This window comes from Cetorhinus maximus, unplaced genomic scaffold (genome assembly GCF_964194155.1).
Source record: "Cetorhinus maximus unplaced genomic scaffold, sCetMax3.hap1.1 HAP1_SCAFFOLD_429, whole genome shotgun sequence".
Classification (NCBI taxonomy): Eukaryota; Metazoa; Chordata; class Chondrichthyes; order Lamniformes; family Cetorhinidae; genus Cetorhinus; species Cetorhinus maximus.
This window is the reverse complement of record NW_027596373.1, coordinates 282,209-305,856: the sequence shown is the minus strand read 5'-3', so window position 1 is coordinate 305,856 and position 23,648 is coordinate 282,209. Positions and strand designations below refer to the sequence as shown.

The following is a 23,648-nucleotide window of genomic DNA, read 5'->3' as shown; positions in this document are numbered from 1 at the left end:
TGTGTGTGGGACCCGTACCCAGTGAGAGTTAGTGTGTGTGGGACCTGTACCTTAGGGAGAGTCAGTGTGTGTGGGAACGTACCCACGTGAGAGGAACCCATATCCCATTAATTCTCAGTGTTTGTGGCACCCGTTACCCAGCGAGAGTCAGTTTTTGTTGAAATCTTAGCCTAGTGAGAGTCATTGAGCCTGGGACCAGTACCTCAGATAAAACAAGTACCTCAGTGAGAGTCAGTGTGTGTGGGACCCGTACCCCAGTGAGAGTCAGTGTGTGTGGGACCCGTACCCCAGTGAGAATCAGTGTGTGTGGGGCCCGTACCCCAGTGAGAGTCAGTGTGTGTGGGACCCGTACCCCAGTGAGAATCAGTTTGTGTGGGACCCGTACCCCAGTGAGAGTCAGTGTGTGTGGGACCCGTCCCCCAGTGAGAGTCAGTGTGTGTGGGACCCGTACCCCAGTGAGAATCATTGTGTGTGGGACCCGTACCCCAGTGAGAGTCAGTGTGTGTGGGACCCGTACCCCAGTGAGAATCAGTGTGTGTGGGGCCCGTACCCCAGTGAGAGTCAGTGTGTGTGGGACCCGTACCCCATTGAGAGTCAGTGTGTTTGGGACCCGTACCCCAGTGAGAGTCAGTGTGTGTGGGACCCGTAACTAAACGAGATTCAGTGTGTGTGGGACCCGTACCCCAGTGAGAGTCAGTGTGTGTGGGAACGTACCCAAGTGAGAAGAACCTGTACCCCATTGAGTCTCAGTCTTTTTGGCGCCCGTTACCCAGCGAGAGTCAGATTCTGTTGAAATCTTAGCCTAGTAATAGTCAGTGAGCCTGGGACCAGTACGTCAGTGAGAGTCAGTGTGTGTGGTATCAGTATCCAAGTGAGAGTCATTGTGTGTGGGACCCGCACCCCATTGAGAGTCAGTGTGTTTGGAACCCATACCCTGGTGAGGGTCAGTGTTTGTGGAAAACTTACCCTAGTGAGAGTCAGTGTGTGTGGGATCAGTGCCTCAGGTTGACTAGGCATGTGTGTGACCAGTACGTCTGTGAGTGTCAGTGTGTGTGGGAACTGTGCCTCAGTGAGAGTCAGTGTGTGTGGGACCTTTACCCCAGTGACGGTCAGTGCCCGTTGGAACCAAACCCCAGTGAGAGTCAGTGTGTGAGGGACCCGTACACCAGTGAGAGTCAGTGTGTGTGGGACCTGTACCCCAGAGAGACAGAGTGTGTATGAGACCGGTACCCCAGTGAAAGTCAGTGTGTGTTGGACCTGTACCCCAGTAAGAGTCAATGTGGGTGGTACCGTCACCCCAGTGAGAGTCAGTTTGTGTGGCACCCGTACCCCAGTGAGAGTCAGTGTGTGTGGGACCCGTACCCCAGTGAGAGTCATTGTGAGTGGGAGCCGTACCCCAATGACAGTCAGTGTGTGTGGGACCCGTACCCCAGTGAGAGTCAGTGTGTGTGGGACCCGTACCCCAGTGAGAGTCAGTGTGTGTGGCACCCCTACCCTAGCGAGAGACAGTGTGTGTGGGACCCGTACCCCAGTGAGAGTCAGTGTGTGTGGGACCCGTACTCCAGTGAGAGTGAGTGTGTGTGGGACCCGTACCCCTGTGAGAGTCAGTGTGTGCGGGACCCGTACCCCAATGAGAGTCAGTGTGTGTTGGACCGTTACCCCAGTGAGAGTCACTGTGTGTGGGACCCGTACCCCAGTGAGAGTCAGTGTGTGTGAGACCTGTACCCTTTTGAGAGTCAGTGTGTGTGAGACCTGTACCCCAGTGAGAGTCAGTGTGTGTGAGACCTGTACCCCAGTGAGAGTCAGTTTGTGTGGGACCTTTACCCCAGTGAGAGTGTGTGTGTGTGGGACCCGTACACCAGTGAGTTTCAGTGTGTTTGGGCCCCGTACCCCAGTGAGAGTCAGTGTGTGCAGGACCCGCACCCCTCTGAGAGTAAGTGTGTGTGGAATTTGTACCCCAGCGACATTCAATGTGTGTTGGACCCGTGCCCCAGTGAGTGTCACTGTGTGTGGGACCCCTGCCCCAGTGAGAGACAGTGTGTGTTGGACCCGTACCCCAGTGAGAGTCACTGTGTTTGGGACCCGTATCCCAATGAGTATCACTCTGTGTGGAACTCCTACCCGACTGAGAATCAGTCTGTGTGGGACCCGTACCCAGAGAGAGTCAGTGTGTGTGGGAACGTGCCCAAGTGAGAGGAACCCATACCCCAGTGATTCTAATTGTTTGTGTCACCCGTTACCCAGCGAGAGTCAGTTTTTGTTGAATTCTTAGCCTAGTGAGAGTCATTGAGCCTGGGACCAGTATCTCAGGGACACCAGTACCTCAGTGAGAGTCAGTGTGTGCGGTATCAGTATCCCAGTGAGAGTCAGTGTGTCTGGGACCCGTACCCCATTGAGAGTCAGTGTGTGTGGGACCCGTACCCCAGTGAGAGTCAGTTTGTGTGAGACCAGTACCTCAGTGAGAGTCAGTTTGTGTTGACCCGTACCTCAATGAGACTGAGTGTGTGTGGGACCCGTACACCAGTGACGGTCAGTGTCTGTTGGACCCGTACCCCAGTGAGAGTCAGTGTGTGTGGGACCCGTACCCCAGTGAGAGTCAGTGTGTGTGGGACCCGTATCCCAGTGAGAGTCAGTGTGTGAGGGACCCATACCCCAGTGAGAGACAGTGTGTGTGGGACCCGTACCCCAGTGAGAGTCAGTGTGTGTTGGACCGTTACCCCAGTGAGAGTCACTGTGTGTGGGACCCGTACCCCAGTGAGTGTCAGTGTGTGTGAGACCTGTACCCCTGTGAGAATCAGTGTGTGTGAGACCTGTACCCCAGTGAGAGTCAGTTTGTGTGGGACCTTTACCCCAGTGAGAGTGTGTGTGTGTGGGACCCGTACACCAGTGAGTTTCAGTGTGTTTGGGACCCGTACCCCAGTGAGAGTCAATGTGTGCAGGACCCGCACCCCTCTGAGAGTAAGTGTGTGTGGAATTCGTACCACAGCGAGATTCAATGTGTGTTGGACCCGTGCCCCAGTGAGTGTCACTGTGTGTGGGACCCCTGCCCCAGTGAGAGTCAGTGTCTTTTGGACCCGTACCCCAGTGAGAGTCAGTGTGTGTGGGACCCGTACCCCAGTGAGAGTCAGTGTGTGTTGGACCGTTACCCCAGTGAGAGTCACTGTGTGTGGGACCCGTACCCCAGTGAGAGTCAGTGTGTGTGAGACCTGTACCCTTTTGAGAGTCAGTGTGTGTGAGACCTGTACCCCAGTGAGAGTCAGTTTGTGTGGGACCTTTACCCCAGTGAGAGTGTGTGTGTGTGGGACCCGTACACCAGTGAGTTTCAGTGTGTGTGAGACTTGTACCCCAGTGAGAGTCAGTGTGTGTGAGACCTGTACCCCAGTGAGAGTCAGTGTGTGTGGGACCCGTACCCCAGTGAGAGTCAGTGTGTGTGAGACCTGTACCCCAGTGAGAATCAGTGTGTGTGGGAACGTACCCAAGTGAGAGGAACTCGTACCCCAGGGAGTCTCAGTGTTTGTGGCACCCATTACCCAGCGAGAGTCAGTTTTTGTTAAAATCTTAGCCTTGTGAGAGTCAGTGAGCCTGGGACCAGTACCTCAGGGAGACCAGTACCTCAGTGAGGGTCAGTGTGTGTGGGACCCGTACCCCAGTGAGGGTCAGTGTGTGTGGGACCCGTACCTCAGTGAGAGTCAGTGTGTGTGGTATCATTATCCCAGTGAGAGTCAGTTTGTTTGGGACCCGTACCCCATTAAGAGTCAGTGTGTGTGGAACCCATACCCTGGTGAGGGTCAGTGTTTGTGGAAAACTTACCCTAGTGAGAGACAGTGTGTGTGGGATCAGTACCTCAGGTAGATTAGGCATGTGTGTGACCAGTACCTCAGTGAGTGTCAGTGTGTGTGAGACCTGTACCCCAGTGAGAGTCAGTGTGTGTGAGACCTGTACCCCAGTGAGAGTCAGTGTGTGTGGGACCCGTACCCCAGTGAGAGTCAGTGTGTGTTGGACCCGTACCCCAGTGAGAGTCAGTGTGTGTGAGACCTGTACCCCAGTGAGTGTCAGTGTGTGTGGGACCGGTACCCCAGTGAGAGTCAGTGTGTGTTGGACCCGTACCCCAGTGAGAGTCACTGTGTTTGGCACCCGTACCCCAATGAGTATCACGCTGTGTGGGACTCCTACCCGAGTGAGAATCAGTGTGTGTTGCACCCGTACCCAGAGAGAGTCAGTGTGTGTTGGACCCGTACCCCAGTGAGAGTCACTGTGTTTGGCACCCGTACCCCAATGAGTATCACGCTGTGTGGGACTCCTACCCGAGTGAGAATCAGTGTGTGTGGGACCCGTACCCAGAGAGAGTCAGTGTGTGTGGGAACGTGCCCCAGTGATTCTCATTGTTTGTGTCACCCGTTACCCAGTGAGAGTCAGTTTTTGTTGAATTCTTAGCCTAGTGAGAGTCATTGAGCCTGGAACCAGTACCTCAGGGAGACCAGTACCTCAGTGAGAGTCAGTGTGTGCGGTATCAGTATCCCAGTGAGAGTCAGTGTGTCTGGGACCCGTACCCCATTGAGAGTCAGTGTGTGTGAGACCAGTACCTCAGTGAGAGTCAGTTTGTGTTGACCCGTACCTCAGTGAGACTGAGTGTGTGTGGGACCCGTACACCAGTGACGGTCAGTGTCTGTTGGACCCAAACCCCAGTGAGAGTCAGTGTGTGTGGGACTCGTACCCCAGTGAGAGTCAGTGTGTATGTGACCTGTACCCAAGTGAGAATCAGTGTATGTGAGACCTGTACCCCAGTGAGAGTCAGTGAGTGTGGGACATTTACCCCAGTGAGAGTCAGTTTGTGTGGCACCCGTACCCCAGTGAGAGTCAGTGTGTGTGCCACCCGTACCCCAGAGAGTGTCAGTGTGTGTGCGACACGTAACCCAGTGAGAGTCAGTGTATGTGGAACCCGTACCCCAGTGAGAGTCAGTGTGTGTTGGACCCGTACCCCAGTGAATTTCTGTGTGTGTGGGACCCGTACCCCAGTGAGAGTCAGTGTGTGTGGGACCCGTACCCTAGTGTGACTCAGTGTGTGTGGCACCCGTACCCCTGTGAGAGTCAGTGTGTGTTGGACCCGTACCCCAGTGAATTTCTGTGTGTGTGCGACCCGTACCCCAGTGAGAGTCAGTGTGTGGTACCCGTACCCCAGTGTGACTCAGTGTGTGTGGCACCCGTACCCCTGTGAGAGTAGGTGTGTGCGGGACCAGTACCCCAGCGAGAGTCAGTGTTACCGGAAAACATACGCAGCGAGAGTCATTGTGTGTGTGACCCGTACCCGAGTGAAAGTCAGTGTGTGTGGGACCCGTACCCCAGTGAGAGTCAGTGTGTGTGGGGCCCGTACCCCAGTGAATGTCACTGTGTGTTGGAGACGTACCCCAGTGAGAGTCACTGTGTGCGGGACACGCACCCCTGTGAGAGTCAGTGTGTGTGGGACCCGTACCCAAGTGAGAGTCACTGTGGGTGGGATGCGTACCCGAGAGAGAATCACTGTGTGTGGGACCTGTACCTTAGGGTGAGTCAGTGAGTGTGGGAACTTACCCAAGTGAGAGGGACCCGTCCCCCAGTTAGTCTCAGTGTTTGTGGCACCTGTTACCCAGCGAGAGTCAGTTTTTGTTGAAATCTTAGCCTAGTGAGAGTCATTGAGCCTGGGACCTGTACCTCAGTGAGAGTCAGTGTGTGTGGGACCCGTACCCCAGTGAGAGTCAGTGTGTGTGGAACGCGTACCCCAGTGAGAGCCAGTGCTTGTGTGGGACCCGAAAACTAGTGTGAATCAATATGTTTGGGTCCCGTACATCAGTGAGTGTGTGTGTTGGAATTGTACCACAATGAGAGTCAGTGCGTGTGCAACCCCTACCCCAGTGAGAGTCAGTATGTGTGGTGGCTGTAAAACAGTGAATGTCAGGGTATGTGGAACCCGTGACCCAGTGAGAGTCCGTTTCAGTGGGACCCTTACGCCAGGGACAGTCCGTGTGTGTGTGACCGTAACCAAGTGAGAGTCAGTGTGAGGGGGACCAAGGCCCCAGTGAGAATCAGTGCGTGTGGGACCTGTACCCCAGTGAGAGTGAGTGTGTGGGACCCGTACCCTAGTGAGAGTGAGTGTGTGTGGGACACGTGCCCCATTGGGTGTCACTGAGTGTGGGACCCGTACCCCATTGAGAGTCAGTGTGTTTGAGACCCGTACCCCAGTGAGAGTCAGTGTGTGCGGGACCCGTACCCCATTGAGAGTCACTGTGTGTGGAACTCGTACCCCAGTGAGAGTTAGTGTGTTTGAGAACTGTACCCCTGTGAGAGTGAGTGTGTGTGGTACCCGTAAACCAGTGAGAGTCATTGTGTGTGGAACTCGTACCCCAACGAGATTTAATTGGTGTTGGACCCGTGCCCCAGTGAGTGTCACTGTGTTTGCGACCCGTACCCCAGTGAGTGTCACTGTGTGTGGGAACCGTACTCCAGTGAGAGTCAGTGTGTGTGGGACCCGTACCCCAGTGAGAAACAGTGTGTGTGGGACCCGTACCCCAGTGAGAGTCAATGTGTGTGGGACCCGTACCTCAGTGAGAGTCACTGTGTTTGGGACTCGAACCCCAGTGAATGTCACTGTGTGTGGGACTCGTACCCGCGTGAGACTCAGTGTGTGTGGGAACGTACCCAAGTGAGAGGAACTCGTACCCCAGGGAGTCTCAGTGTTTGTGGCACCCGTTACCCAGCGAGAGTCAGTTTTTGTTAAAATCTTAGCGTTGTGAGAGTCAGTGAGCCTGGGACCAGTACCTCAGGGAGACCAGTACCTCAGTGAGGGTCAGTGTGTGTGGGACCTGTACCCCAGTGAGGGTCAGTGTGTGTGGGACCCGTACCTCAGTGAGAGTCAGTGTGTGTGGTATCATTATCCCAGTGAGAGTCATTGTGTGTGGGACCCGTACCCCATTAAGAGTCAGTGTGTGTGGAACCCATACCCTGGTGAGGGTCAGTGTTTGTGGAAAACTTACCCTAGTGAGAGACAGTGTGTGTGGGATCAGTACCTCAGGTAGATTAGGCATGTGTGTGACCAGTACCTCAGTGAGTGTCAGTGTGTGTTGTACCGTTACCCCAGTGAGAGTCACTGTGTGTGGGACCCGTACCCCAGTGAGAGTCAGTGTGTGTGAGACCTGTACCCCTGTGAGAGTCAGTGTGTGTGAGACCTGTACCCCAGTGAGAGTCAGTTTGCGTGGGACCTTTACCCCAGTGAGAGTGTGTGTGTGTGGGACCCGTACACCAGTGAGTTTCAGTGTGTTTGGGCCCCGTACCCCAGTGAGAGTCAGTGTGTGCAGGACCCGCTCCCCTCTGAGAGTAAGTGTGTGTGGAATTCGTACCCCAGCGAGATTCAATGTGTGTTGGACCCGTGACCCAGTGAGTGTCACTGTGTGTGGGACCCCTGCCCCAGTGAGAGTCAGTGTGTGTTGGACCCGTACCCCAGTGAGAGTCACTGTGTTTGGGACCCGTACCCCAATGAGTATCACTCTGTGTGGGACTCCTACCCGACTGAGAATCAGTGTGTGTGGGACCCGTACCCAGAGAGAGTCAGTGTGTGTGGGAACGTGCCCAAGTGAGAGGAACACAGACCCCAGTGATTCTCATTGTTTGTGTCACCGGTTACCCAGCGAGAGTCAGTTTTTGTTAAAATCTTAGCCTTGTGAGAGTCATTGAGCCTGGGACCAGTACCTCAGGGAGACCAGTACCTCAGTGAGGGTCAGTGTGTGTGGGACCCGTACCCCAGTGAGGGTCAGTGTGTGTGGGACCCGTACCTCAGTGAGAGTCAGTGTGTGTGGTATCATTATCCCAGTGAGAGTCATTGTGTGTGGGACCCGTACCCCATTAAGAGTCAGTGTGTGTGGAACCCATACCCTGGTGAGGGTCAGTGTTTGTGGAAAACTTACCCTAGTGAGAGTCAGTGTGTGTGGGATCAGTACCTCAGGTAGATTAGGCATGTGTGTGACCAGTACCTCAGTGAGTATCAGTGTGTGTTGGACCCATACCCCAGTGAGAGTAAGTGTGTGTGGGACCCGTACCCCAGTGAGAGTCAGTGTTTGTGGGACCCGTACCCCAGGGAGAGTCCGTGTGTGTGGGACCCGTACCCCAGTGAGAGTCAGTGTGTGTGTGACCTGTACCCCAGTGAGAGTCAGTGTGTGTGGGACCCGTACCCTAGTGAGATTCACTGTGGGTGGGACGTGTACACGAGAGAGAATCACTGTGTGTGTGACCTGTACTTTAGGGTGAGTCAGTGAGTGTGGGAACGTATCCAAGTGAGAGGGACCCGCACCCCAGTTAGTCTCAGTGTTTGTGGCACCCGTTACCCAGCGAGAGTCAGTTTTTGTTGAAATATTAGCCTAGTGAGAGTCATTTAGCCTGGGACCAGTACCTCAGGGAGACCAGTACCCCAGTGAGCGTCAGTGTGTGTGGAACGCGTACCCCAGTGAGAGCCAGTGTTTGTGTGGAACGCGTACCCCAGTGAAAGCCAGTGTTTGTGTGGGACCCGAAACCAAGTGTGAATCATTCTGTTTGGGTCCCGTACATCAGTGAGTGTGTGTGTGGGAATTGTACCGCAGTGAGAGTCAGTGCGTGTGCAACCCGTACCCCAGTGAGAGCCAGTGTGTGTTGGACCCTTACCCCAGGGAGAGTCCGTGTGTGTGGGACCGTACCAAAGTGAGAGTCAGTGTGAGGGGGACCCGTACCCCAGTGAGAGTGAGTGTGTGTGGGACCCGTACCCTAGTGAGAGTGAGTGAGTGTGGGACTAGTACACAATTGAGAGTCAGTGTGTTTGAGACCCGTTCCCCAGTGAGTGTCACTGTGTGTGGGACTCGTACCACAGTGAGAGTCAGTGTGTTTGAGAACCGTACCCCTGTGAGAGTGAATGTGTGTGGTACCTGTAAACCAGTGAGAGTCAGTGTGTGTGGAACTTGTACCCCAGCGAGATTTATTGTGTGTTGGACCCGTGCCCCAGTGAGTGTCACTGTGTGTGGGACACGTACCCCAGTGAGATTCAATGTGTGTTGGACCCATACCCCAGTGAGAGTCACTGTGATTGGGACCCGTACCCCAGTGAGTGTCCCTGTGTGTGGGAACCGTGCCCCAGTGAGAGTCAGTGTGTGTGGGACCCGTACCACAGTGAGAGTCAGTGTGTGTGGGACCCGTACCCCATTGAGAGTCAGTGTGTTTGGGACCCAAACCCCAGTGAGTGTCACTGTGTGTGGGACTCGTACCCGCATGAGAATCAGTGTGTGTGGGACCCGTACCCCACTGAGAGTCAGTGTGTGTGGGAACGTACCCCAGTGAGAGTCAGTGTGTGTGGGACCCGTACCCCAGTGAGAGTCAGTGTGTGTGGGACCCGTACCCCAGTGAGAGTCACTGTGTGTGGGACTCGTACCCGAGTGAGAGTCAGTGTGTGTGGGACCCGTACCCCAGTGAGAGTCAGTGTGTGTGGGACCCTTTACCCAGCGAGAGTCAGTTTTTGTTAAAAATTTAGCCTAGTGAGAGTCAGTGAGCATGGGACCAGTACCTCAGGGAGACCAGTACCTCAGTGAGAGTCAGTGAGTGTGGGACTCGAACCCCAGTGAGAGTCAGTGTGTGTGGTATCAGTATCCCTGTGAGAGTCATTGTGTGTGGGTCCCGTACCCCATTAAGAGTCAGTGTGTGTGGAACCAATACCCTGGTGAGGGTCAGTGTTTGTGGAAAACTTACCCTAGTGAGAGTCAGTGTGTGTGGGATCAGTACCTCAGGTGGATTAGGCATGTGTGTGACCAGTACCTCAGTGAGTGTCAGTGTGTGTGGGACCCGTACCCCAGTGACGGTCAGTGTGTGTGGGACCCGTACCCCAGTGAGAGTCAGTGTGTGTGGGACTCGTACCCGAGTGAGAGCCAGTGTATGTGGGACCCGTACCCCAGTGAGAGTCAGTGTGTGTGGGACCCGTACCCCAGTGAGAGTCAGTGTGTGTGGGATCCGTACCCCAGTGAGAGTCAGTGTGCGTGGGACCCGTACCCCAGTGAGAGTCAGTTTGTTTGGGACCCGTACCCCAGTGAGAGCCAGTGTGTTGGACCCGTACCCCAGTGAGAGTCAGAGTGTGTGGGACCCATACCCCAGTGACGGTCAGTGTCTGTTGGACCCAAACCCCACTGAGAGTCAGTGTGTGTGGGACCCGTAATTCAATGAGATTCAGTGTGTGTGCGACCCGTACCCCAGTGAGAGTCAGTGTGTGTGGGACCCGTACCCCAGTGAGAGTCAGTGTGTGTGGGACCCGTACCCCAGTGAGAGTGAGTGTGTGTGGGACCCGTACCTCAGTGAGAGTCAGTGTGTGTGGGACCCGTACCCCAGTGAGAGTCAGTGTGTGCGGGACCCGCACCCCATTGAGAGTCACTGTGTGTGGAACTCGTACCCCAATGAGATTCAATGTGTGTTGGACCCGTACACCAGTGAGTGTCACTGTGTGTGGGACAAGTACCCCACTGTGAGTCAGTGTATTTGAGAACCGTACCCCTGTGAGAGTGATTGTGTGTGGTACCCGTCAACCAGTGAGTTTCAGTATATTTGGGACCCGGACCCCAGTGAGAGTCAGTGTGTGCGCGACCCGCAACCCAGTGAGAGTCAGTGTCTGTGGAACTCGTACCCCAGCGAGATTTAATGTGTGTTGGACCCGTACCCAAGTGAGTGTCACTGTGTGTGGGAACCGTGCCCCAGTGAGAGTCAGTCTGTGTGGGACCCGGACACCAGTGAGAGTCAGTGTGTGTGGGAACCGTACTCCAGTGAGAGTCAGTGTCTGTTGGACCCAAACCCCATTTAGAGTCAGTGCGTGTGGGACCCGTACCCCAGTGAGAGTCAGTGTGTGTGGGACCTTTACCCCAGTGAGAGTCAGTGTATGTGGGACCCATATCCCAGTTAATATCAGTGTGTGTGGGACCCGTACCCCAGTGAGAGACAGTGTGTGTGGGACCCGTAACCCAGTGAGAGACAGTGTGTGTGGGACCCGTACCCCAGTGAGAGTCACTGTGTGTGAGACCTGTACCCCAGTGAGAGTCAGTGTGTGTGGGACCCGTACCCCAGTGAGAGTCAGTGTTTGTGGGACCTTTACCCCATTGAGAGTCAGTGTGTGCGGGACCCGCACCCCAGTGAGAGTCAGTATGTGTGGGACCCATACCCCAGTGAGAGTCATTGTGTGTGGGAACTGTACCCCACTGTCGGTCAGTGTCTGTTGGACCCAAACCCCAGTTAGAGTCAGTGCGTGTGGGTCCCGTACCCCAGTGAGAGTCAGTGCGTGTGGGACCTTTACCCCAGTGAGAGTCTGTGTGTGTGGGACCCGTACCCCAGTGAGAGACAGTGTGTGTGGGACCCGTACCCCAGTAAGAGTCAGTGTGTGTGGGACCCGTACCCCAGTGAGAGTCAGTGTGTGTGGGACCCGTACCCCAGTGAGAGTCAGTGTGTGTGGGACCTTTACCCCAGTGAGAGGCAGTGTGTGTGGGACCCGTAACCCAGTGAGAGACAGTGTGTGTGGGACCCGTACCCCAGTGAGAGTCACTGTGTGTGAGACCTGTACCCCAGTGAGCGTCAGTGTTAGTGGGAACTTTACCCCAGCGAGAGTCAGTGTGTTTGGGCCCCATACCCCACTGAGAGTCAGTGTGTGTGGGACCTGTACCCCAGTGAGAGTCAGTGTGTGCGGGACCCGCACCCCAGTTAGAGTCAGTGTGTGTGGAACTCGTACCCCAGCGAGATTCAATGTGTGTTGGACCCGTGCCCCAGTGAGAGTCAGTGTGTGTTGCACCCATACCCCAGTGAGAGTCACTGTGTTTGTGACCCGTACCCCAGTGAGTTTCACTGTGTGTGGGACGCGTGCCCCAGTGAGAGTCAGTGTGTGTGGGACGTGTACCCCAGTGAGAGTCAGTGTGTGCGGGACCCGCACCCCATTGAGAGTCACTGTGTGTGGAACTCGTATTCCTATGAGATTCAATGTGTGTTGGACCCGTACACCAGTGAGTGTCACTGTGTGTGGGACAAGTACCCCACTGTGAGTCAGTGTATTTGAGAACCGTACCCCTGTGAGAGTGATTGTGTGTGGTACCCGTAAACCAGTGAGTTTCAGTATATTTGGGACGCGGACCCCAGTGAGAGTCAGTGTGTGCGGGACCCGCAACCCAGTGAGAGTCAGTGTCTGTGGAACTCGTACCCCAGCGAGTTTAAATGTGTGTTGGACCCGTACCCCAGTGAGAGTCACTGTGTTTGGGACCCGTACCCAAGTGAGTGTCACTGTGTGTGGGACTCGTACCGAGTGAGAATCAGTGTTTGTGGGACCCGTTACACAGCGAGAGTCAGTTTTTGTTAAAATCTTAGCCTAGTCAGTGAGCCTGGGACCAGTACCTCAGTGAGAGTCAGTGTGTGTGATATCATTATCCCAGTGAGAGTCAGTGTGTGTGGGACCCGTACCCCATTAATAGTCAGTGTATGTGGAACCCATACCCTGGTGAGGGTCAGTGTTTGGGGAAAACTTACCCTAGTGAGAGTCAGTGTGTGTGGGATCAGTACCTCAGGTAGACTAGGCATGTGTGTGACCAGTACCTCAGTGAGTGTCAGTGTGTGTGGGTCCCGTACCTCAGTGAGAGTCAGTGTGTGTGGGACCCGTACCCCATTGGAAGTCAGTGTGTGTGGGACGCGTACCCCAGTGAGTGTCAGTGCGTGTGGGACACGTACCCCAGTGAGTGTCAGTGTGTGTGAGTCCCGTACCTCAGTGAGAGTCAGTGTGTGAGGGACCCAAACCCCAGAGAGAGTCAGTGTGTGTGGGACCCGTACCCCAGTGAGAGTCAGTGCGTGTGGGACTCGTACCCCAGTAAGAGTCAGTGTGTGTGGGAACCGTACCCCAGTGAGATTCAGTGTGTGTGGGACCCGTAGCCCAGTGAGAGTCACTGTGTGTGGCACCCGTACCCGAATGTGAATCAGTGTGTGTGGGACCCGTACCACAGTGAGAGTCAGTGTGTGTGGGACCTGTACCGTAGGGAGACTGAGTGAGTTTGGGAACATACCCAAGTGAGAGGAACCCGTACCCCAGTGAGTCTCAGTGTTTGTGGCACCCATTACCCAGCGAGAGTCAGTTTTTGTTGAAATCTTAGCCTAGTGAGAGTCAGTGTGTGTGGTATCAGTACCTCAGGTTGACAAGGCATGTGTGTGACCAGTACCTCAGTGAGAGTCAGTGTGTGTGGTACCCGTACCGCAGTGAGAGTCAGTGTGTGTGGGACCAGTACACCAGTAACGGTCAGTGTCTGTAGGACCCAAATCCCAGTGAGAGTCAGTGTGTGTGGGAAACGTACACCAGTAAGAGTCAGTGTGTGTGGGACCTGTACCCCAGTGAGAGTCAGTGTGTGTGAGACCTGTACCTCAGTGAGTGTCTGTGTGTGTGGGACCCGTACCCCAGTGAGAGCGAGTGTGTGTGGGACCCGTACACCAGTGAGAGCGAGTGTGTGTGGGACCCGTACACTAGTGAGTTTCAGTGTGTGTGACAGGTACCTCAGTGAGATTCATTCTGTGCGGTACCCGTAGACCAGTCAGATGCAGTGTTTTTGAAACCCGTACCCCAGTGAGAGTCAGTGTGTGTGGGATCCGTACCCCAGTGAGAGTCAGTGTGTGTGGGACCCGTACCCCAGTGCAAGTCAGTGTGTGTGGGACCCGTACCCCAGTGAGAGTCAGTGTGTGTGGGACCCGTACCCCAGTGAGAGTCAGTGTGTGTGTGACCCGTACCCCAGTGTGAGTCAGTGTGTGTGGGACCCGTACCCCAGTAAGAGTCAGTGTGTGTGACACCCCTACCCCAGTGAGAGTCAGTGCGTGTGGGACCCGTACCCCAGTGAGAGTCAGTGTGTGTGGGACCCGTACCCCAGTGAGAGTCAGTGTGTGTGGGACCCGTACCCCAGTGAGAGTCACTGTGTATTCGACCCGTGCCCTAGTGAGAGTCACTGTGGGTGGGATGCGTCCCCGAGTGAGAATCAGCGTGTGTGGGACCCGTACCCAATGAGAGTCAGTGATTGTGGGAACGTACCCAAGTGAGAGGGACCCGTACCCCAGTTAGTCTCAGTGTTTGTGGCACCCGTTACCCAGCGAGAGTCAGTTTTGTTGAAATCTTAGCCTAGTGAGAGTCATTGAGCCTGGGACCAGTACCTCAGGGAGACCAGTACCTCAGTGAGAGTCAGTGTGTGTGGGACCCGTACCCCAGTGAGAGTCAGTGGATGTGGAACCCATACCCTGGTGAGGGTCAGTGTTTGTGGAAAACTTACCCTAGTGAGAGTCAGTGTGTGTGGGACCTGTACCCCCGTGAGAGTCAGTGTGTGTGAGAGCTGTGCCTCAGTGAGTGTCAGTGTGTGTGGGACCCGTACCCCAGTGAGAGTCAGTGTGTGTGGGACCCGTACCCCAGTGAGAGTCAGTGTGTACGGGACCCGCACCCCACTGAGAGTCAGTGTGTGCGGGACCCGCACCCCAGTGAGAGTCAGTGTGTGTGGGACCCTTACCCCAGTGAGAGTCAGTGTGTGTGGAACTCGTACCCCAGTGAGAGTCAGTGTGTGTGGGACCCGTACCCCAGTGAGTGTCACTATGTGTGGGACACGTACTCCAGTGAGAGTCAGTGTGTGTGGGACCTGTTCCCCAGTGAGAGTCAGTGTGTGTGGGACCTGTACCCCAGTGAGAGTCGGTGTGTGTGGGACCCGTACCCATGTGAGAGTAACTGTGTGTGGGACGCGTACCCAAGTCAGAATCAGTGTGTGTGGGACCCGTACCCCAGTGAGAGTTACTGTGGGTGCGACCCGTACCCGAGTGAGAATCAGTGTGTGTGGGACGTGTACCTTAGGGAGAGTCAGTGAGTTTGGGAATGTACCCAAGTGAGTGGAACCTTACCCCAGTTAGTCTCAGTGTTTGTGGCACCTGTTACCCAGCGAGAGTCAGTTTTTGTTGAAATCTTAGCCTAGTGAGACTCATTGAGCCTGGGACCAGTACCTCAGGGAGACCAGTACCTCAGTGAGAGTCAGTGTGTGTGTGACCCGTACCTCAGTGAGTGTCAGTGTGTGTGGGACCCGTAACTCAGTGAGAGTCAGTGTGTGTGGGACCCGTATGCCAGTGAGAGTCAGTGTGTGTGGGACCCGTACCCCAGTCAGTGTCAGTGTGTGTGGGACCCGTACCTCAGTGAGAGTCAGTGTGTGTGGGACCCGTACCCCAGTGAGAGTCAGTGTGTGTGGGACCCGTACCCCAGTGAGAGTCAGTGTGTGTGGGACCAGTGCACAAGAAACGGTCAGTGTCTGTTGTACCTAAACCCCAGCGAGAGTCACTGTGTTCTGGAACCGTACACCAGTAAGAGTCAGTGTGTGTGAGACCTGTACCTCAGTGAGTGTCAGTGCATGTGGGACCCGTACCCCAGTGAGTGTCAGTGTGTGTGGGACCCGTACCCCAGTGAGAGCGAGTGTGTGTGGGACCCGTACACCAGTGAGTTTCAGTGTGTGTGGGACACGTACCTCAGTGAGATTCATTCTGTGTGGTACCCGTAGACCAGTCAGATGCAGAGTTTTTGAAACCCGTACCCCAGTGAGAGTCAGTTTGTGTGGGACCCGTACCCCAGTGAGAGTCAGTGCGTGTGGGACCCGTACCCCACTGAGAGTCAGTGTGTTTGAGACCCGTTCACCAGTGAGTTTCAGTGTGTTTGGGCACCGTACCCCAGTGAGAGTCATTGAGTTTGGGACCCGTACCCCTGTGAGAGTCCACTGTGTGTGGGACCCGTAACCCAGTGAGAGTCAGTGTGTACGGGACCCGGACCCCAGTGAGAGTCAGTGTGTGTGGGACCCGTACCCCAGTGAGTGTGTGTGGGACCCGTACCCCAGTGAGAGTCAGTGTGTACGGGACCCGTACCCCAGTGAGAGTCAGTGTGTGTGGGACCCGTACCCCAGTGAGAGTCAGTGTGTACGGGACCCGTACCCCAGTGAGAGTCAGTGTGTGTGTGGATCCCGTACCCCAGTGAGAATAAATGTGTGTTGGACCCGTACCCCAGTGAGTGTCACTGTGTATGGGAACCGTACCCCAGTGAGACTCACTGTGGGTGGGATGCGCAACCGAGTCATATTCAGTGTGTGTGGGACCTGTACATTAGGGAGAGTCAGTGAGTGTGGGAACGTACCCAAGTGAGTGGAACCCGTACCACAGTTAGCCTCAGTGTTTTTGGCACCCGTTACCCAGCGAGAGTCAGTTTTTGTTGAAATCTTAGCCTAGTTAGAGTCATTGAGCCTGGGACCAGTAGCTCATGGAGACCAGTACCTCAGTGAGAGTCAGTGTGTGTGGTATCAGTATCCCAGTGAGAGTCTATGTGTCTGGGACCCATACCCCAGAGTGAGTCAGTGTGTGTGGGACCCGTACCCCAGTGTGACTCTTTGTGTGTGGGACCCGTACCCCTGTGAGACTTAGTATGTGTGGGACCAGTACCCCAGTGAGAGTCAGTGTGTGGGGGACCCATACCCCTGTGAGACTTAGTGTGTGTGGGACCAGTACCCCAGTGAGAGTCAGTGTGTGTGGGACCCGTACCCCAGTGAGAGTCAGTGTGTGTGGGACCCGTACCCCAGCGAGAGTCAGTGTGTGTGGGACCCATACCCCAGTGAGAGTCAGTGTGTGTGGGACCCGTACCCAAGTGAGAGTCAGTGTGTGTGGGACCCATATCCCAGCGAGAGTCAGTGTGTGTGGGACCCGTACCCCAGTGTGAGTCAGTGTGTGTGGGACCCATACCCCAGTGAGTTTCAGTGTGTGTGGGTCCCGTACCCCAGTGAGAGTCAGTGTGTGTGGTATCATTATCCCAGCGCGAGTCAGTGTGTGTGGGACCCGTACCCCAGTGAGAGTCAGTGTGTGTGGGACCCGTACCCCACTGAGAGTCAGTGTGTGAGGGACCAGTACCTCAGTGAGAGTCAGTGTGTGTGGAATCCGTACCCCAGTGAGAGTCAGTGTGTGTGGGACCCGTACCCCAGTGAGAGTCAGTGTGTGTGGGACCCGTACCCCAGTGAGAGTCAGTGTGTGTGGGACCCGTACCCCAGTGAGAGTCAGTGTTTGTGGGACCCGTACCCCTGTGAGAGTCTGTGTGTGTGGGATCCGTACCCCAGTGAGAGTCAGTGTGTGTGGGACCCGTACCCCTGTGAGAGTCAGTGTGTGTGGGACCCGTACCCCAGTGAGAGTCAGTGTGTATTTGATTTTGAAGTCAATGCTCTGAATCTTGGTGCTTTTATTTGCACTTTCCAGGAAGCCCTTTCCGTTGTCAGTGAAGACCAGGCGCTCTATGAATCTTCATTCGCCGCCTCACAGCTGATGAAGACAGAGATTGGTTCCGGTGATTACAGTCAGCCTGGGAAAGGGAGTCCGGAAATGGGAGAACAAGACTGGAGTAGCCCCAGCAGCCGTGTGATGGTGAAGAGGGAGGTTGAGCAGGTCAATGGTACAAGGTAGGACCCAGAACGTCTCACTACCAAGGCTGCCCAGCTGGGAGCTAGTGTCATTGGATCCGTTTGTCACTCACATGATTCCCGCCTCACCCAAGGAGCTCCAATCCCCGTATCCCTCCGTTAGACCACATGTAAAGCCCTGTGCACAGTTCCAGTCACCATGTACCTCCGTTAGACCACATGTACAGCCGTGTACACAGTTCCGGTCACCATGTACCTCCATTAGACCACATGTAAAGCCGTGTGCACAGTTCCGGTCTCCGTATCCCTCCGTTAGACCACATGTAAAGCCGTGTGCACGGTTCCGGTCTCCGTATCCCTCCGTTAGACCACATGTAAAGCCCTGTGCACAGTTCCGGTCTCCGTATCCCTCCGTTAGACCACATGTAAAGCCCTGTGCACAGTTCCGGTCTCCATGTACCTCCGTTAGACCACATGTAAAGCCCTGTGCACAGTTCCGGTCTCTGTATCCCTCCGTTAGACCACATGTAAAGCCATGTGCACAGTTCCGGTCTCCGTATCCCTCCGTTAGACCACATGTAAAGCCGTGTGCACAGTTCCAGTCACCATGTACCTCCGTTAGACCACATGTAAAGCCGTGTGCACAGTTCCAGTCACCATGTACCTCCGTTAGACCACATGTAAAGCCATGTACACAGTTCCGGTCTCCATGTACCTCCGCTAGACCACATGTAAAGCCGTGTGCGAGTTCCGGTCTCCATGTACCTCCGTTAGACCACATGTAAAGCTGTGTACATAGTTCTGGTCTCCATGTACCTCCATTAGAACACATGTAAAGCCGTGTGCACAGTTCTGGTCTCCATGTACCTCCATTAGAACACATGTAAAGCCCTGTGCACAGTTCCGGTCTCCATGTACCTCCGTTAGACCACATGTAAAGCCATGTACATAGTTCTGGTCTCCATGTACCTCCATTAGAACACATGTAAAGCCGTGTACATAGTTCTGGTCTCCATGTACCTCCGTTAGACCACATGTAAAGCCATGTGCACAGTTCCGGTCTCCGTATCCCTCTGTTAGACCACATGTAAAGCCCTGTGCATAGTTCCGGTCTCCATGTAACTCCGTTAGACCACATGTAAAGCCGTGTACATAGTTCTGGTCTCCATGTACCTCCATTAGAACACATGTAAAGCCATGTGCACAGTTCTGGTCTCCATGTACCTCCATTAGAACACATGTAAAGCCCTGTGCATAGTTCCGGTCTCCATGTACCTCCGTTAGACCACATGTAAAGCCGTGTACATAGTTCTGGTCTCCATGTACCTCCATTAGACCACATGTAAAGCCGTGTGCACAGTTCCGGTCTCCATGTACTTCTGTTAGAACACACCTGGAGCCCTATGCACCATTATGGTCTCTGTATCCGTTCATTAGACCCAACTTGGAGCACTGTGCCCAGATCCAGTCTCCATATCCCTTGGTTAGACCACACTGGGAGCACTGTGCACAGTTCTGGTCTCCATATCCCTTGGTTAGACCACACTGGGAGCACTGTGCACAGTTCCAGTCTCCATATCCCTTGGTTAGACCACACTGGGAGCACTGTGCACAGTTCCGGTCTCCATATCCCTTGGTTAGACCACACTGGGAGCACTGTGCACAGTTCCGGTCTCCATATCCCTTGGTTAGACCACACTGGGAGCACTGTGCACAGTTCCAGTCTCCATATCCCTTGGTTAGACCACACTGGGAGCACTGTGCACAGTTCCGGTCTCCGTATCCCTTGGTTAGACCACACTGGTAGCACTGTGCACAGTTCCGGTCTCCGTATCCCTTGTTTAGACCACACTGGGAGCACTGTGCACAGTCCCGGTCTCCATATCCCTCGGTTAGACCACACTGGGAGCACTGTGCACAGTTCCAGTCTCCATATCCCTTGGTTAGACCACACTGGGAGCACTGTGCACAATTCCGGTCTCCATATCCCTTGGTTAGACCACACTGGGAGCACTGTGCACAGTTCCAGTCTCCATATCCCTTGTTTAGACCACACTGGGAGCACTGTGCACAGTTCCGGTCTCCATATCCCTTGGTTAGACCACACTGGGAGCACTGTGCACAGTTCCAGTCTCCATATCTCTTGGTTAGACCACACTGGGAGCACTGTGCACAGTTCCTGTCTCCATATCCCTTGGTTAGACCACACTGGGAACACTGTGCACAGTTCCGGTCTCCATACCCCTCGGTTAGACCACACTGGGAGCACTGTGCACAGTTCCAGTCTCCATACCCCTCGGTTAGACCACACTGGGAGCACTGTGCACAGTTCCAGTCTCCATATCCCTTGGTTAGACCACACTGGGAGCATTGTGCACAGTTCCAGTCTCCTTTTTATATGAAGGATATGGAGCCAGTGGAGAAGGTTGAAAAATTTTCTCAAGGATGTGAGCTGAGTTGAGAGGATCTGATGTCAGTAAAGAGTGAACAGGCTGAGGCTCTTTTCTCTAGAAAAGAGAAGGCTGAGGGGATGACCTTATCGAGGTCTTTCAAATGATGAAAGGGTTTCAATAGGGTAGATGTAGATATGTTTCCACTTGTGGTGGGTAGAGGGAGTGGGGTTCTGTGCAGGGACACCACAACTCAGGACCATCAATTGAAGACAGTCAGTGATAAATCCATGCAGGAATTCAGGAGATCTGACGCACTCAGTTAAGATTTAACTTGAACTTATCCCTGCTCGGACTCCAATTCAATGCTCATCCAAAGAACCAATCATTAATCTTGGTGTAATCTTCCTTCTCCCAACAGAGAATCTCCTGTAGACTGCAGTGTCGTCAGACGGAGTAAGATAGTGAGTGGAACTGAGACGACTCAAACTCCCTACCCTGCTGGGTACAGTGAGCAGAGAGACAGCCCGCCTAACAGCAGCACTCACGAGAAAAGGGTCATTGTTCCAGCTGGTAAGATGGCAAACTCCAGAAACACATAAAAGCTCCATTGTTAGAGTTGACACGGACACACACACACACACACACACACACACACACACACACACAGACTGTTAACACACACACATGGGCTAGTATGCACACACGCAAACAGGCTGGTGACACACACACAGACAGGCTGATGACAGACACACACACACAGACTGTTGACACACACACATGGGCTAGTATGCACACACGCAAACAGGCTGGTCACACACACACACACACACACACAGTTGACACTCATGTAGTTACAGATGACACCCCCAGTGACAGGGATACACACACAGTGACAGTGACATGCACTCAGTGACAGTGACACGCACTCAGTGAGAGTGACATGCACTCATTGATTGACATGCACTCCGTGACAGTGGCACCCATAAAGTGACAGTGACACATTCAGTAACAGTGACACACACAGTGACACAAACTCAGTGACAGTGAGACACACTCAGTTACAATGACACACAAACACAGTGACAGTGACAGTGACACACACACTCAATGACATTGACAAACACTCGGTGACAGTGACACACACACAGTGACAAACATGTGTGTTTGTTAGTGTCAGCGACACACACGCATAGTGACAGTGACACACACACATTGACAGAGATATACATACACAGTGACAGTGACACATACACACAGTGACGGTGACACACATACATTTCCAGCGACACACACTCTGACAGTGGCACACAGTCAATGACAGTGACACACACACACATCCCCCAACAGTGACACTCACTCAGTGACACTTGCACACATTCAGTTACAGTGGCACTCACACAGCGACAGTTATACACACACAGTGACAGTGACACACACACAGTGTCAGTGGCAGATGCGCACATGCATGCACAGTGATGGTGACACACACAGTGACAATAACACATACACAATGACAGTGACACACACATTCACAGTGACAGTGACACACACTCAGTGACAGTGAAAGACTTTCAGTAAAAGTTACACACACACACACAGTGACACACACACACACAATTGACAGTGACAAACACACAGTGACAGTGACCCACACTCAGTGACAGTGACACACATTCAGTGAGTGTGGAAAACATTCAGTAACATCTACATGCACACACAGTTAAACACACAGACATACACACATACATACACACAATCACACACACACATACTCACAGAGACAGTGACACGCACACTGTGACAGTGACACACACTCACTGACTGTGACAATCACACAATGACAGATACACACACTCGGTGACAGTGACAAACATTCAGTGGCATGCACACAAACACAGTGACAGTGATACACGCAAAGTGACAGTGACACACACACAAAATCACACACACACATACTCACAGAAACAGTGACACACACTCATTGATTGACACCCAATCAGTGACAGTGGCACCCATAAAGTCACAGTGACACATTCAGTAACAGTGACACACACACAGTGACAAACACTCAGTGACAGTGACACGCACACAGTGACAGTGACACACATGCAAAGTGACAGTAACACACACTCAGTTACAATGACACACAAACACTGTGACAGTGACACACACACTCAATGACAGTGACAAACACTCAGTGTCATTTACACGGACACAGTGACAGTGACACACATGCACAGTGACAGTGACACACATGCACAGTGACAGAGATATATGCGCACAGTGATAGTGACACATGCAGAGACAATGACACACACACAGTGATGGTGACACACACATTGCCAGTGACACACACTCCCAACAGTGGCACACAGTCAATGAAAGTCACACACACACAATCACACACAGACACACAGACACACACACATTGACAGTGACACTCACTCAGCGACAGTGGCACACATACACACGCAGCAACAGTGACACACACTCAGTGACAGTGACACTGACACAGTAACACACACTCTGACAGTGGCACACAATGACAGTGACACACAAACACACACACACACACAGTGACACTCATTCAGTGACACTTGCACACATTCAGTTACAATGACACGTACACAGCAACAGCTATCCACACACAGTGACAATGACACATACACACAGTATCAGTGGCACACACATACACACATGCATGCACATTAATGGTGACACACACAGTGACACGTACACAGTGACAGTGACACATAGACAATGACAGTGATACGTACACAGTGACAGTGACACACACTCAGTGACAGTGGAAGACATTCAGTAAAAGTTACATGAACATACACACATACACACAGTGGCAAACACACAGTGACAGTGACCCACACTCAGTGACAGTGACACACTTTCAGTGAGTGCGGAAGACATTCAGTAACAGTTACACGCACACACAGTAAATAACACACACACACAAACATAGTGAAAGTGATAAACTCAGTGACAGTGACACACACAGTGACAATGACATACACACAGTGACAGGAACACACACTCAGTGGCAGTGACACACACAATGGCAGTGACACACAGACACAAAGTGACTGTGGCACACACACACACTGACTGTGACATACACACTCACAGGCAGTGAAACACACACTCAGTGACAGTGTCACACGTGCATTGACAATGACACACTCAGAGACAGTGGAAAACACACAATGACAGTGACACACACTCAGTCACAGTGACACTCACACCCAGTGACAGTGGCTCCCGTTCACTGACAGTGACACACACACAGTGGCAGTGTCAAACATTCAGTGACACAAGCACACACAGTGATGTTGACACACACACACACACACACACACAGTGAGAATGACACATGCTCAGAGATCATGACACAGAGACACACACACACATGCTCACAGAAACAGAGACATGCACAGTGACAGTGACGCAGACTTAGAGTGACAGTGACACAAACACACACAGCAACAGTGACACACACTCAGTGACTGTGACACAAACACACACACAGCAATAGTGACACACACAAACACACATGCGCGCACACACAGGCAGTTACACATACAAACACACACAGTGACTGTGACACAAACACAGTGACTGTGACACATACACAGGGCAGTGACACACACTGACAGTGACACACGTTCACTGACAATGGCACATACGCACATGGTGACAGTGTAACACACTCAGTGACAGTGACACACACACACATAAACACACCGATGCTGACACACAGAGAGTGACGGTGATAAATGCTCAGTGACAGTGACATACA

The 23,648-nt window shown here is 53.4% G+C and overlaps 1 protein-coding gene across 1 annotated transcript in view; it reads left to right on the top strand.

Moving 5' to 3' along the window:
* Window positions 1-17,276: 17,276 nt before the first annotated feature.
* LOC144673671 (uncharacterized) overlaps window positions 17,277-23,648 on the top strand; it is an 86,751-nt gene continuing 80,379 nt past the window's right edge. The window contains exons 1-2 of the mRNA XM_078535397.1: window positions 17,277-17,483; window positions 20,256-20,407. Coding sequence (XP_078391523.1) covers window positions 17,350-17,483; window positions 20,256-20,407 — 286 coding nt within the window. The 5' untranslated portion in view covers window positions 17,277-17,349. The remainder of the gene's footprint in view (window positions 17,484-20,255; window positions 20,408-23,648) is intronic.